The 15,471-nt window shown below is 43.9% G+C and overlaps 2 protein-coding genes across 5 annotated transcripts in view; one reads left to right on the forward strand and one right to left on the reverse strand.

Moving 5' to 3' along the window:
- Window positions 1–998, forward strand: part of Rmnd1 (required for meiotic nuclear division 1 homolog) — a 29,830-nt gene extending 28,832 nt beyond the window's left edge. For all 3 annotated transcript variants that reach the window (XR_013107999.1, XM_076926773.1, XM_076926774.1), the window contains exons 11-12: window positions 196–312; window positions 656–998. Coding sequence is in view for 2 of the 3 variants with exons in the window: in XM_076926773.1 (XP_076782888.1) it covers window positions 196–312; window positions 656–688 (150 nt within the window). In the remaining variant the exon portion in view is untranslated. The remainder of the gene's footprint in view (window positions 1–195; window positions 313–655) is intronic.
- The window catches only part of Dcph1 (damage control phosphatase 1), a 59,759-nt gene extending 44,299 nt beyond the window's left edge, over window positions 1–15,460 (reverse strand). Inside the window, exon 1 of one of the 2 annotated variants that reach the window (XM_076926767.1) lies at window positions 15,267–15,460. In XM_076926767.1, coding sequence (XP_076782882.1) covers window positions 15,267–15,352 — 86 coding nt within the window. In that variant the 5' untranslated portion in view covers window positions 15,353–15,460. The remainder of the gene's footprint in view (window positions 1–15,266) is intronic. The other variant, XM_076926769.1, reaches the window with a different exon arrangement.
- Window positions 15,461–15,471: the final 11 nt, after the last annotated feature.

Consider the following 15,471-nt stretch of genomic DNA (forward strand, 5'->3'; position numbering starts at 1 on the left):
GGGTCTTGACACTTTCTGGCCCCTACAGGCACACACATATAAACATACACAATAAAACAAAACTGCATTACAAAAATGTTTGCTAACAGCTGGTCATCTTAGAGGACTAAGCAGCAAGAATTTGATAACCTAGTATGTTTTTTTTACCTGTATTCTCTTCAATATAAATGCACGACACTAAGATTTTCCCTGCAGGTCATGAATGAAAAACTTCAACACTGCATGGAACTTACAGACCTAATGCGAAATCACCTCAATGAGAAGCGAGCACTCCGCCTGGAGTGGATGATCGTCATCCTCATCACCATCGAGGTCAGCAGCCGCCCTGAGCTACTGCACAGGAGTCTCTTCAGATGACTAATTTACAAATGCATTAAGTGTGGCCCGTAGTTAAGTTTGCCACGTGGAGCATAACACCCACTCACCTGCCTGCACCTCAGCCCTGTAGCCTTGTGAGGCAGGCAGTGCTTCCTCCAGGGACACATCATTAAGAGCAGGCTTCAGTCAGCAGCCTTCATTGCTGTGCTGTTACTTTGGTCAACTTGACACAATGAAGAATCATCAGGGGTTTGTGAGTGAAGTAAAACTCCCTTTTTTCCCCTTAAAATTCAGTTCTACCATGAAAGTAGTAACACTCACTTTGTATTTTCCTAAGGTAATGTTTGAACTAGGGAGATTCTTCTTCTGACCTTTTGATCATGAAAGCATCACCGGGAAGAGAGAAGTCAAGTTCTGCAACCAGTGAAGCCAGCATTCACTACTGGTGACTCTTACTCAGCTCTTAAGTCGAGGAACTGTCAGTGCACATGGCACACGCACCTGGAATCTCAGGACTCTGGAAGCTGAAGCGGGAAGATTTAAGTTCCAGACTAGCCCTGGGCTACATGGGGAAACCCATCCATCTCTGCACTGGGAAAGCAGACGCAGACTGCCCAGTTTGAGGCCAACAATAACACAGCAGGACTGTCTCAAAATAAAACAAACAAATGTCATAATGATCCTTTCAGCGCTTAATTATTTAGCTACCTGAATAACAGTTCTGAGAATGGTGTTTTGATCAACATCCTCAAAGTTTAAAAGGAAAATGTTTCATTAGTTTAAAGAACAGTTAACCATTTGAACATACAGAGTATTATCTTATTAGCAAAAAGACTAGGCCGACTTTGGACACCACTCTTAACTCTGAAATCATGGCCCCGGCTTAAGAGCCATACAAACTTGTGTTACAAGAGATGTATATTTTGACAGCAATACATTTTCTATCTGTAACATTGAAAGTCTGTCTCCCTACAAACACACTGTATATTATGTGCATGACTCACACGCACCATTCATACCACAAACACATAAAATTTAAAAAAAAAAAAAAAAAAAAAAAAAAAAGACCTAAGATAATTACCTTCATGGTCTTATTTTTAAGCATAGCTCTGCTTCCTATCCCTTGACTCTGCCAAGATCCCACCTTTCATACATGTGTGTGTGTGTACATGTATCCAGTACTACTTTGCATACACTAAAATGGAACATTGACTTTGTGCCTTTGTTGACTATACCAGAGAATACCCGTACAGTGACATCTTGCCAACACTGTGCCTACTAGTACTGCCAAGGTAAGTGTATGGCCAGCTGTCTGCAAAGATGCTGGGTCCCTGCTGCAATCCCTATAACCCAAGGGGAGCCAAGTCTCCCAAGGAGTCGGTAGCAGAGTCATAAACCAGCTGTCACAAGCCTGCCGTGACTGTACAAACAGTAGTGTCCCTCAACTACCCTACATTTGGTCTGCTGCACTTAAACAGCCTTTAAAGCTTCACACAAGCCACATGAAGGACAATTAAACTGGAGTATAGCCTTTCTGGCAGAGGCATTAAATCTGTTAAGAGATACGTTTCCACCGAGTGGGGGAGAATGTGAGGGTGGGGAGGTGGGAGTGGGGGGGGGTAGGTGGGGGCACAGCCTCATAGAAGCATGGGGAGCAGGAATGGGATAGGAGGTTTCTGGGTGGTGAGGGGAGGTAGTGGGGTAAGGGAATGAAATCTGAAATGTAAATATAATACCCAATAAAGAAAAAAAAGAGGTAAGTTTCCAAAAAAACGTCGACTTGACTTCAAATTCCAGTGAATGACAGGTGCTATTCTCTAAACAGAAAATGGTAACAATTTCAATAAGGTAGGAAAACTATGATGCCTAAGAGCTCTGACAAAGCTAACATTTATAAGTATTGTTAAAAAAAAAACAAAAAAAAAAAAAACAACAACAACAAAAAAAAACAAAAACCAGGAACAGATTTTCATAAACATTTATTAGGATGAAGTTTTATGGGGAAAATGTAATGTAAAAGCAGTAGCAAAAGAAATGAATAATGCAAAATGTGAGTGGTTCTGTATTTCAGTGGATCGTGAGAGACAAATTTCTTAATGTATTACATCCCATTATATACAGCTTAAAGGTGGCATATAAAATCAATATTGACACTGTCAGTGTGACGGCAAAACTCAAGTATCTTTTCAACTAAGCATAAAATTTTAGTTATACACAAGCAAAACAAATTCCTTAGCTAGTAGAGCTGTCGCAGTGCAACCCATTATGATGTCTAACTCATGCTCATAAAGAAAAACTCCTTTTGCCTGGTTGGGGGTAGGGGGTAGCGCATGCCTTTAATTGAAGCACTGAGGAGGTAGAAGCAGGATTTCTGAGTTTGAGGCCAGCCTGGTCTACAGAGTGAGTTCTATAACACCCACGACTATAGAGAAACCCTGTCTTGAAAAACTGAAAAGCAGGCAGGCAACTTTAGAATTAGTACCTCAAGAACAAAACCAAAAACTAAAGCCTTTCTGGGACCTGACAATATTTGTACCACCATGAGAATTCAAGGCTTAACACCAGACAGACGTAGATACAGACGCAGGTATTTGCTTTAGTGTTTCCATCTATTTGGGCAAGTCAAAAGACCCCTCTGACCCTGTCTTTCTCATCTCTGAAGCAGGCTTTCTTTTTAAGATTTTAAGATTATTATTTATTAATGTATTACCATATTAATACAGGGCAGAAGAGAGCACCAGATCTGATTATAGATGGCTATAAGCTACCATGTGGGTGCTGAGAATTAAACTCAGGACCTCCGGGAGAGAAGCCAGTGAGTGCTCTTAACCTCTGAGCCATCTCTCCAGCCCTGAAATGGGTTGCTAATGATCCACCTCACTGGGGATGCAACTCAGTGATTGTGTGCTTCCTAGCTTATGTAAAACCCTGGGTTCAAGAAAAGTAATGTATTAAGTCCGTAATTATACCCAGGTAATGCATCTGTAAGACCAGCATATTTGAACACTGAAGGCCACCCACCTGGGCCTTTGTCTTTAAAAAACAAAAAACCAAAAAACTCAAGCCTGCTGTGAGGTTAGTGGTTAGTATAATATACGTGTTATGATCATGCTAACTATGAGTATAATCCAAGGACAGAAACCTGATTCTGGGGCCAGAAAGATGGCTCAACAATTAAGAGCACTTGGGGGTGTTACTTCCAGTTCCAAGAGATGCTATGGCATCTACTGGCCTCGACAGGAACCAGGCAGGCACACTGTGTATACATACATGCAGGCAAAATGCTTAATACACATACTTTTTTTAAAATGTTCTGATTCTAAGATTAGAAAGAAACCAATTTTTCAGGATCTCCTTCCCCCTTTCCTCAATGTGGTGCCATTTTCAGGCTCATTACCTATCAACGTGTGCCACCATACAGTATGCAATGCCGGTTACCAGACCCCCGAACTTCATACATGCTAACTAAGCAGGTACTCCTGCCAGCTGAACCTCATCTCTAAACCCACAGGACAGCCATGTTGGGCATCAAGGCTAGAGACCGGCAGCCCTGTTGAGTCTTTTTAATGACGAACACTGGGTCTTTTAATCCAATTGGTGATGCTTAACGGATGGTTCTTGTGAGATTATAAAAAATATTTAAATATAAAACAGTATGTCATTTAACAGACTACCTCTACAGGGCAAGCTCAAAAAAAAAAAAAAAAAAAAAAAAAAAAAGCTTTTAGGGCTTTTCTACATAGCTCATGAGGCCCCATCAATCTTACGCACGTAGGCTACTTACGGTGCTTTCTTGGACAACAACAGAGCTCAGTGGAGTACTTTTTTTTGTTTTTCAAGACAAGGTTTCTTTTCTGTAGCCCTGGCTGTCCTAGAACTCACTCTGTAGACCAGGTGCAGAGATTAAAGGCACGTGCCACCACCACCTGGATACAAATTTATGTGTATTACTCTCAACTCCAAGAAATTATGGGAAAGCTGAGAGACAGGTGTGTCCCCTGCCTTGCAAAGCTTACCAACAATGAAGACAGGAAAGCACTAGGTAATGTACTTTAGGGACAGGTACTAAGAGTTGACTGGACAGACTTAGATATCACCATTTGAATTTTAAAACTACAAACAGGCCAGGCGGTGGTGGCGCACGCCTTTAAACCCAGCACTAGGGAGGCAGAGGCAGGCGGATTTCTGAGTTCGAGGCCAGCCTGGTCTACAGTGAGTTCCAGGACAGCCAGGAAAAAAAAACTACTAACAGGAAAGATTAATGTAAACTTCTAACTTTGCTTCCAAACAAAACCAGAATCTGCTTATAACAGTAACCATCTTCAGCTGAGGGGATGCTGGTTGTTGAGTTTATCTGCTGAAGTCTTATAGAGGGCGGCAAACTAAGAAAAGCAATGTGCTTCCATTCAAATCTAAACCATTCCTAGCTCAGGACTGGTGTTCACCTAAAGGCATGTGACTGAGTTCTGATCACTTTACTTCTAGGCACCACATGGCAATTAAGTCCTCTAATTCTGTGACCCTTTCCGCAGCATGACCCAACACCACCCTGGGGTTTCCTGAGAGTGAAGGTTTCCCAGGAGCATCGACTCTCTGACCCAGAAATGTGGAAGTCCTGCAAGAACTGGCCCACCCATCTTCAGACTCCTTCCTCTTAGCCGATTGTCATTTCACAACCCTGCTGCAAAGCTACAGAGCCACAACCATGATGCCTCTGTTGGGGCTGGCCTTGTGCCTCGTGAATCCAAAGAGTTCTGTGCCTAAGTGCAGGGTGCAGTCTGGACAGGGCACTGCATTGGCCAATGTGTAATGTTCCCCAATAATCTGATTGGATAATGAAAGGCTAGAGACTGTGACTGGGCAAGACAGGGAAGAAAGCAGGACTTGAGATGGAGTAGGGGGTCGCAGGAGGAATGACCAGAAGAAAGGGAGGGGAGGACGCCCACCAACAGAGCAAACACAGCAAGACCCAGTTGGCAATGTAACACAGGCCCTGTGGCCGGGCTGTAGGTTCAAATACCTCAGAACCTGTCCATTTAGACTTAGCTTGTTAATAAAAATACCAGGTTACTGTCTTTTATTCAGGAGCTATATGAGCTATAGGGGGCAGAAACCTCCCCATAAAATTACTTCTATACTCTTCTACCAATCAATGGCTATTGTCACAAATAAATTATTATCAGAGGACGTATAGATGTGTCTCAGTTTACTATGGGGCTCTTACACCCCCCTCCAAAAAAAAAACAAAAAACAAAAAAACCATAGATAAAAAATATAAATGAGACGGGTGGTGGTGGTGCACACCTTTAATCCCAGCACTTGGGAGGCAGAGGCAGGTGGATTTCTGAGTTCAAGGCCAGCCTGGTCTACAGAGTGAGTTCCAGGATAGCCAAGACTACACAGAGAAACCCTGTCTCGAAAAAACAAAAACAAAAAAAAGAGATGCACTTACCTTACCTAATTGCCAAACACCAACAGTATGCCAGTTACCAGATGGGATCACCAACAGGGAGCTGCAGCTCACTCACCAGTCAGACTAGAGCGCACCTGCACCCAAGCCAAAACATTCTTGATCGTAGGGCGAAGGATGCACCAGGGCAGAGCTTGCCTAGCACAGGCAAAGCTCTGCCTTCACTCTCAGTACCTCATCAAACAGCCCTGGTGCCAATGCCCATCATTTCAGCACTTAAATGGGGACAGGAGCAGCAGCTCAAGTCATTCCTGCCTACATGAGGGAGTTCAAGACCAGCTGGAGCTACAGGAGACTTGGGGGGGGGGGGAGTTAAAAATGTGTAGTAATTTTACTTGTGAATTTCATCATTTAAAAATTCTACTCACAGCCAGGGCTTAGCGTCAGACATCTTTAATCCCTGCACTTTGGAGGCATAGGCAGATGGATCTCTGAGTTTGGGGCCAGCCTGATCTACATAGTGCGTTCCAGAACAAAGCTACACAGTGAGACCCTGTCTTTAAGTAAATAAATAAAAAACAGATGTGCTGTTTAATAACTACATTAGTAGTTCAGCAGGGCATTGGAGCTCATGGCTGTGATCCAAGCACTTGGGAAGAGGAGGCAGGAGGAGAGTTCAACAGTATCTTGACTACAAAGGACAGCCTGGGCTACTAGACCCTGCCTCAACAGGGTGGGAAGGCATGCAGGGGACTAAGAGATGGGTCAGCAGCTAAGAGTATTTAATACTCTTACCTTGAGTAAGAACTTCAGATCAGTTCACAGCACCCATAAGTCAACTCACAACCATCCATAACTCCAGTTCCAGGGCATTCCAAGACTGGCCCGGAGCACCAGGCACACATGTGGTACACATACACACATGTGGTACACACACATACACACATGTGGTACACATACACACATGTGGTACACACACATACACACATGTGGTACACACACATACACACATGTGGTACACACACATACACACATGTAGGCAACACCATCATACACATACTACTTAAAAGTCTATAGGCCCAGAAGTTAAAAGCACTTGTTGCTCTTGCAGAGGACCCAAGTTCAGATGCAAACACTGGAAGCTCTTTTGCTCAGAGGGCACTAGGCACACCCGCGGTGCACATACACACACACAGGTAAAACATTCATACACATAATAAACCTATATTTTTAATCTAAAAATTTCATTTCTTAAAAAGCTTGTGGTCTAGAGTGTAGCTTAAGTGATACAGCACTTTTCCACATGGCCCAGGATTCAAGCTCCAGCACAAGAAGAAAATAATACCAATTTTGAACTACTGAGTTTGTGCCAGGTCAAGGTTCTACAAGCCTGAAATCCTACCACTTGGAAAGTGCAACAGGGTGACCAGAAGCTCCATGAGGCAGAAGAGGTAGATCAGGGTGGAGAGCTCTTGCTGCTTTGAGGACCCAGTCTCAGTATGCAGCATCCACACGGCAGCCCATATCTTTAACTCCAGTTCCAGAGGCTATAACACTCTCTTCTGGCCTCTGGACACCAAGTCCACACAGGGTATACAGAAATACTTGCAAGGGAGCACTCATACACACAGAGTAAAATATAAGTCTTTGTTTTAAACAAGTTTGAGACTAGCCTAAGTTACATGAAACTACCCACAAAATTTAGTTCTAACTTGAATGTTTAGTTCTAACTTTAGTTCACCCTATTTAGCTGAATTAGTCACTCTATTACACACTTACACACTCACACACAGTTGAAATTAACAAGACTGCACATGGAAAGAAAAACCAACTTTATTGTATATATAAGTTGATGCTGTTTATATACAAAGTCATCTATTTGGAAGTGTATTAATGAACACTATCATTTATTGAGGTACTATGCTAGATAAGCACCCCTATATTATACTGACTCACTTCACACAATCTTGATAGATTTATCCCTGTTGGAAGTAAAAAAAAAAAATAAAGGTTAAGAGATTAAACAGTGTTTAAGATGTAGCACAATTCCAGACCCGATGCAAATCCAAAGCCTTTTCCTTGTTTTCCTGTGCCTGGCACGTGCGTGTCACAGCATACGTGTGGAGGTTAGAAGACAACTTTGGGGCTGGTGAGATGGCTCAGTGGTTAAGAGCACTGACTGCTCTTCCGGAGGTCATGAGTTCAAATCCCAGCAACCATATGGTGGCTCACAACCATCTGTAATGAGATCTGGTGCCCTCTTATGGGGTGTCTGAAGACAGCGACAGTGTACTTACATATAATAAATAAATAAATAAATAAATAAATAAATTGTTTAAAAAAAAAAAAAGAAGATAACTTTGTAGGGTCAGTTATTTCCTTCCACTTTTACATGGTGTCTTAGGGTTTTACTGTTATGAACAGACACCACGACCAAAGCCACTTGTATAAGGACAACATTTAATTGAGGCTGGCTTACAGGTTCAAAGGATCAGTCCATTATCAAGATGGGAGCATGGCAGGCAAAGGGAGGCATGGTGCAGGAGGAGCTGAGAGTTCTACATCTTTATCTGAAGGCTCTAGCAGGATACTGACTTCGAGGCAGCTAGGAAGTGGGTCTTAAAGCCCACACCCACAGTGACACACCTACTCCAGCAAGGCCACACCTCCTAACAGTGCCACTTCCTGGGGCAAGCATATAGAAACCACCACACAGGATGGGCTCCAGGAATTGCCCTCAGTTCACCAGGCTTGCTCAGCAAGCTGTTACCATCTGACTAGCACCTCACCTTGTTTCCTGAACAATGGCTTTATCTAGGCTTGAGTGGCTGGCAGTGAAACACTGGGTGGGTGCTGCAGGTCTACGGGTCCTCATGCTCGCACAGCAAACACTACCCACTGAGTCATCTCGAAGCCCACAAAGCCTTAACCACATATAACACACTGGCTCCACTGCTCAAAATATCAACCACTGACCCTCCCAGAACAGCTCCTTTGTTCTATCCTAACTCAACACGGAGAACACTGCAACACAGGTGAGCTAAACAGGGCTTCACAACAGCTCCGGTTAAGCGGGGACTGCTATGGCAGAAGTGCTCTGTGGCATCTGTCCTGACACTTGTGCCTGTGTGACCTGGCTATTGGACTGAACCACACAAATCTAGAGAAATCACAGAACTACACATTCCAGAGGACCAAGTAGCTTATGAGGGCAACTTACCAATAAAAGAAAACAACTCAGTGTATATATCACCCAAGTAAAACTCCACTTGCACACCTCCTGTTCAGGAGTCAGTGTCCATACTTTATCTAGTGCACCACAACATCTGTAGACCAGACACAACTTCACAGTACACTTTCTCACTGTCTCTCCCTAAGTGCATCTCTAAGAGCAAGGCTCAATGTGTGCATACACAAATGCATGATACTCACACGCAGAGAACACATGCACGCATGCACGAAACCTATACTTAGATGCTTTCTATCACAATCACTTTTCCATTCAGCTCTAGTGAGAAAAATCATCTTAGGTTCCCCAGCCTTAACCCTTCAACCACAAACTCACTGTAAGCTGTAAGCCTTTCAAGTTCCAGAGGTTCACAAAAGCTCAAGCTTACAGAGGTAAGGGCTACAAAATGATAGAAAACAAAGTAACCAACATTTAGGGGTGGAGACTTATCAACATTTAGGGGTGGAGACTTATCTTCATTGGTAGGTGGGGTGTTTATCTAGCAGGAGAGGCCACCCTGGGTTAGATCTTCAGCACCCTATAAACTGGGGATGGTGGTAATGCACACCTGTAATCCAAGCACTTGAGAGGTGGGAGCAGGATCAAAAGTTTCAATGGTCAAGGTCATCTTTGGCAACAGAGTTTCAAAGCCTGGTCAGGCCACCTGAACCATATCAAATGAGGACAGGCACCAAAAGTTCACAGAGTGTGGCAGACCGTAACAGTGATCCCAACACTCCTGGGCAAGGACAGGCCCATACATGGAAGTCCCAGGCCAGCCTAGGCTACCGAGAGAAACCATCTCACGATTTTTTTGTTAAAAAAAAAAAAGCCACTGGGCATGGTGGCACATGTAAAAACCGGAGGGAGGGAGGGAGGGAGGGAGGGAGGGAGGGAGGGAGGGAAGGAGGGAAAGAAAGAAAGAAAGAAAGAAAGAAAGAAAGAAAGAAAGAAAGAAAGACAAAAACCAAGGTTTACAGTGGCAAAGAGCCTGTCATGTAATGATACAAAATAAGCCAGTGCTGGCACATATCTTTAATCCCAGCACCTGGGAGGCAGAGGCAGGCAGATCTTTGTGAATTCAAGGCCAGCCTGGTCTACAGAGCAAGTTCCAGAACAGTCAGGGTGGTTACACAGAGAAACCTGTTCTCCAAAAAAAAAAAAAAAAAAAAAAACAAGTACAAAATAATCGATGGTATCCTATGTATTACTTAGAAAAGTCTGAGGGAACTGGGGAAGAGGGACTAAGCTACACCTATGTTACTAACAGTAGTCTCTTCCTTTTCTTTATACCAGTAAGCAAAAACCAGTCCTAGAAAGAATTCTCCTAAATAAAAGTTTACAATGGGCATGATGGTCCACTTCTTTATCCCAGGCACATGGGAGGCAAAGACTGCCAGAGATAATGAGAATTTGTCAATGAACAAATTAATTGACAAATAAAACATTTCTATGAAAATTTCACACCGCATGAAGCTGGGCTGGTAACCTGAATCACGTAATGGCAGCTACCTGAGACTGGGAACAATTTAGCAAGACCCCATCTCAAAATAAAAAGTAAAAGAACTAGGGATTTACCTCAGTATACACTTGCCTAGTGCATACAAGGCCCTATGTTCAATCCCTGTACCAATCATTTCACAGCATAAACAAAACACCATAGCTTTCTTTGTCCTTCACCCTCCTCTGGACTTGGACAGCACCTGCACTTACACATGTTCACACCCAGACACATACTACGGTGGTGTCCTCACAGGCTCATGTATTTCAACAGTGGTCACACTGGTGGTGGTGTTTGGGGAAGTTTTGACTGAATCCTTCTGGATAAGAGTCTTGCTAGAGAACGAAGCATGTGGCTGGGGGCAAGGTTTCAGTTTTCCCTCATCTGCAGTTTGCTTTCTCTGCTTTCTGTGTGTGACTGAGACGTGATCTGTCAGCTTCCCATTCCGGCGTTCAGCTGCCATGACTCCCCTGTCAACTACCTCTACAACTCTAAGCCAAAATAGATTTTCTTCTTTTAGTTGGTTCTGGTCACAGTACCTTATTAAAGCCAACAGGAAAGTAACTGACTGACAGGGCTGGAGAGATGGCACAGAGGTTAAGAGCACTGGCTGTTCTCCAGAGGTCCTGAGTTCAATTCCCAGCAAACACATGGAATAGCTCACAACCATCTATAATGAAATCTGGTGCCCTTTTCTGGCATGCAGGCAAAATGCTGTATACATAATATATAAATCTTTTTTTAAAAAAAGTAACTGACATATACACAATTAAAAATAAATCCTTCTTTAAAATCCACAGGGACCAGAAATGATTCAGACAGAGATGGTACAAATTCTGAGAAATTCAATGCCTTCTTCTGGACTACAGAAGCAGCACCAGATGCCCAACCACATAAACTCATGCGCGCGCGCGCGCACGCACACACACACACACACACACACACACACAAATAATTGAAAAAGGATTATGTACAAGTTCTTTAAATATATTAAATTTTACACACACACACACACACACACACACACACACACACACTCTCACACTCAAAGCCTGCAAACTGGGAGACTAGATAAGTGATCTTTACTGTACTTTAATAAAGATTAAAAAACAATTGCCAGCCAATTTTCTCATCACCAACAGATCATTCATGATAAAGGTCAGAACAGTTTAGTTTTCCTTAGGCAAGGTAATTAGCTTCTCTGAGTCTCCTTTTACAGTTAAGGTTGAACAGAGAAACTAGATGCCCTGAAAGGAAAAGAAAAATTGACTTATCAAGTAAATTACTCACTGACTAACTTCAGCTAGGTTTCTGATCCCATCCTAATTTATCTAGGAACTGGAAAAACCTAGAACTAAGCCAGCTATTAAACTACTCCACCAATGAGAAGCTTATTTCACACCTACTGTCAGGCTAGGCTTGCGCTCTGCACAGTATGGCTGCTTCTTCGCTGGAGCTTGAAAGTCTTGCTCTGGGGGACACCGACCACACCAGGACACTTAGCAATCCAAAAACTGGGGCCTGCCAACAAACACTACTGGCTAGATACAATGCAACAGCTTAGAAGCAGATTCAGCAGCCACAGTGACCTGACTTAAAGACTGTCCCAGAGCCTCTCAGCTCACTACTCCCTGAACCCTGACCAATAGAAACTATGTGAGAGACATATGCCTTACTGTCTTTACTGTTGGGCTGGTTCACAGCAGCAAACAATGAATGTTTCCTCAGACTGTGATCCCTATCTCATTTGAGGTTGTGAAGTGAATGGAAGCCACCCCCATCAATTTTACAGATAGCATGCATCTTTAATTCTGACACTAGGGAAGTGAAGCCAGGGATCCAGCATTCCAGAGAACATGGCAAGTTCCAGGCCCACCTAGGCTACATGAGACCCTTCTCAAAAAATAATAAAAAAGAGCTGGAAAGATGGCTCAGGTTAGGAGTGCAGACTCCTCTTGCAAAGAACAACTCAGTTCCCAGCACGCACAGCTAGTAGCTAACTATTCCCTAGATATTCCAGAGACAGGACACCTCAGACTTCAGTGAACACACAAAAGGTGGATGGACCCAAAGCATTCCTCTGCTCTCCACACACGGGTATGGCATGTCCACACGGTGTTTTTAAAAGGCATTCATTCATTCCTTAGCATTACAGTTAGTAAGTTCTCACAGATTTACATGCCCTGAACCACAGCTGCTCTCTGAAGCACAGGGAAATCATCTCAAGGGACAGTGATGTAAGTAACATCCAACCACTAATGGGTAGTTTCTATTCTAACACTTCTGTGATACAACCAATAAAATTTATTTGTGGGGTTTGTTGCTTTTTAAGACTGGGTCTTGCTTTGTAACCCCGACTGGCCTCAAATTCACAGCAATCCTGCTGCCTCAACCTCTGACAGCTGATTACAGGTATGTGCCATATTTAGGAGGCAGGTGATCTCTAGTTCAAGGCTAGTTGGGTCTCTACATAGTGGGTTCCAGGCCATTCAGGACCATACAGAAAGACCCTGTCTCAAAGCACTAGAGGGCACGGCATGCCACATATGCTCTGAAGTCCCACATGTAAAAGCATGCCATTGTCCTAATGTAAGAGGTTACTGGACAGGATGCCCCTCCTAACATCTAATGAAAGGCAGCACTGGATTCTGATCAACTTTATTTATGACCAAGCTCTTCCTGCTAACTTTCCTTACCAATGCTTAAAGGAAATTCCACCTCCAACCTTAGCACACATAACACACAGTTTTCACCAAAACCATGTGATTAATTAAGGGTAAGTACCAAACTACTAATTCTTTTGTCCACAGTCCATGTCACACTGGAACGAACTATTCTCTTCAAAACATGCAAATAAATGCCTGTTTTATAGCAGTATCTCTGCACAACACAAACAGAATCTTTCATCTGTACGAGACTTCACAGAATACTCAACTTTTTTTTCTGATGAATCCACTCAGATTAGTATTGTTTTAAATAAAACTAGTCTGAGCTCCCAATTTACTAAATTTATTTTCAAAATACCCAATCAGTAATAAACTGACAACTTACTATTCAACTTGGGGCCCGTGGCTCTTCTGTCAAGCAGACTTACTAGAGAGGGAAGGAGTGCCCTACCTAGGCACTCTCCTGAGCTGCCCCTACTAGTCAGTCCTCTGCAAGGGCTGTTTCCCCAGCCTTCCCATATCAATGCTTCCACTTAGACAAGCTGGGGAAAAGCACACCGAGGCCACACAGCCCCCTTAAGCTACTAAGCCACGACGGAGACTAAAAAACAAATGTCCTACACATTTGGGGAAAGTCAAGGGGCCTTTGAGAACTAGCAGCAAACAGCCCAGTTCCAATCTGGGCTCCTAAGGAGACCAAGATGCTCTAGACAACATAGTTGCTCCAGCTGCTCCTGAGAGAATAGGGATGCACGCTCAGCACAAGTCTTTAGGAACAGAGCTTATCACTGGGTTGTTTCTGTGAAACTGTTACAAAGAAAGTACCGACAAACTATTCCTTAGACTCAGAGAGGTGGTATGTGGTGCACCCCTATAATCCTAGCACCCCAAAGGAAATAGAATTGTGACCAGTTCCAAACCAGCCAAGAGCTGCATAGCTTTTAAGATTCTGTCTCAGAAAACACAAAAGATGTTCTTCCATCAATCCACCTTCACAGAGAACTCCACAAGCACAACTTGAAAGAATGAAGAACCTAAAAACCTTAATCATGACTCTCTCAACACAAGTCACATTCATTTTGATCTCTTTCTAAAAGAAATAGAGCAACCACTCCAAGGAAGCAGGCATGCCAGTGTGAAGGCCAACACTGCTGTTTTTACTTGATAATGCCCGAGAACACGTAGGTCAGGGTCAGGACGTTTGTGGACGCAGACATTTAAGCACTCCACAAGTCATTCATTTAGCTGATCAGTCTAGGAAAAATCAAGGCAGGTATCTACTGGATCTGTTACTCACACTGGGCAACACTACAGCTACACAGATGTTTACATCCTCAAAAAAATTAGTCATCAGTGTTGTACATAAACTGGATTGCTAAATCACACTCAAGATCTCTAGGATGAAGACTGTGTACCATGCATTGTGCTAGGAGTCTGACTTTCCAAACCAAATGGGTTTGGCGTCAAAGTCCTTACAGACTTCTGTGCTTGAAAGCCAATGTAACCTGGAAACCGCTGCCTCCACTTATTTATGAACAAGCTTAAACTCTAAGCTATGTAAAGTAAACCATTAACTCAAGTACGCAAAAGGAATAAAACTGTACTTCCTGAAACAAAACTTCTAGCAAAACAGCAACATAAAAAGTAAACTTTAAAAGCTTAAGAATGCTCAATCAGAGCATTCCAACTCCCCTGCCAAGTTACCATGTTTCAGGATCTCCCCTTCACACGACGGCAACTCTGAATCCACTCCACCAGATCCTCAAACCCAGAGTAGTGTCCTGTCCAAATGCACACATATCGCAAAGCACCATAAAGCTCAAACCGGAAAGTATCCCAACCAGTCCCAACAGAAACATCTTAGCCTGCAAGTCGCCCGTGTAACGCAGCAAGCACCTCGACCTCGCAACACAGGTGACACGCAGCAACAGCTACTTCTGCATGACTTTCAGCCAGCACCGGTGGCAAGGCCATCAACGACCGACAACAGCCCCAACTCTGTAGCTGAAGCCGAAAAGCTAACACCGAGCAGTCCGGGGACAAAGGCAGGGAGCCAAGAGATGTCAGGCATCTCTTGACAGGGGACGGGCGAGCATCCTTCTGCACCCCGAAGCCCATCTGCAGCTGCGGGACTGGTCCTACCTAAACACTCTGTAAACAAGGGGGCCGGGCCGCCGGCCTCCCCGGGCCGACCGCTGCGGAGAAGTTTCCTCGCCTCGGCTGCACATGGCTTGCAGAACTTTGGCTGGGGCCGCGAGCCCAGGCTGGGTGGGAGCCGCAGCGCCGAGCTGCAGGCGGCGGCGGCGGCGGCGGCGGCAGAGCAGCAGGAGGCGGAGGCGGGCGGGGG

This window comes from Arvicanthis niloticus, chromosome 28 (assembly GCF_011762505.2).
Source record: "Arvicanthis niloticus isolate mArvNil1 chromosome 28, mArvNil1.pat.X, whole genome shotgun sequence".
In the NCBI taxonomy this organism is placed as follows: domain Eukaryota; kingdom Metazoa; phylum Chordata; class Mammalia; order Rodentia; family Muridae; genus Arvicanthis; species Arvicanthis niloticus.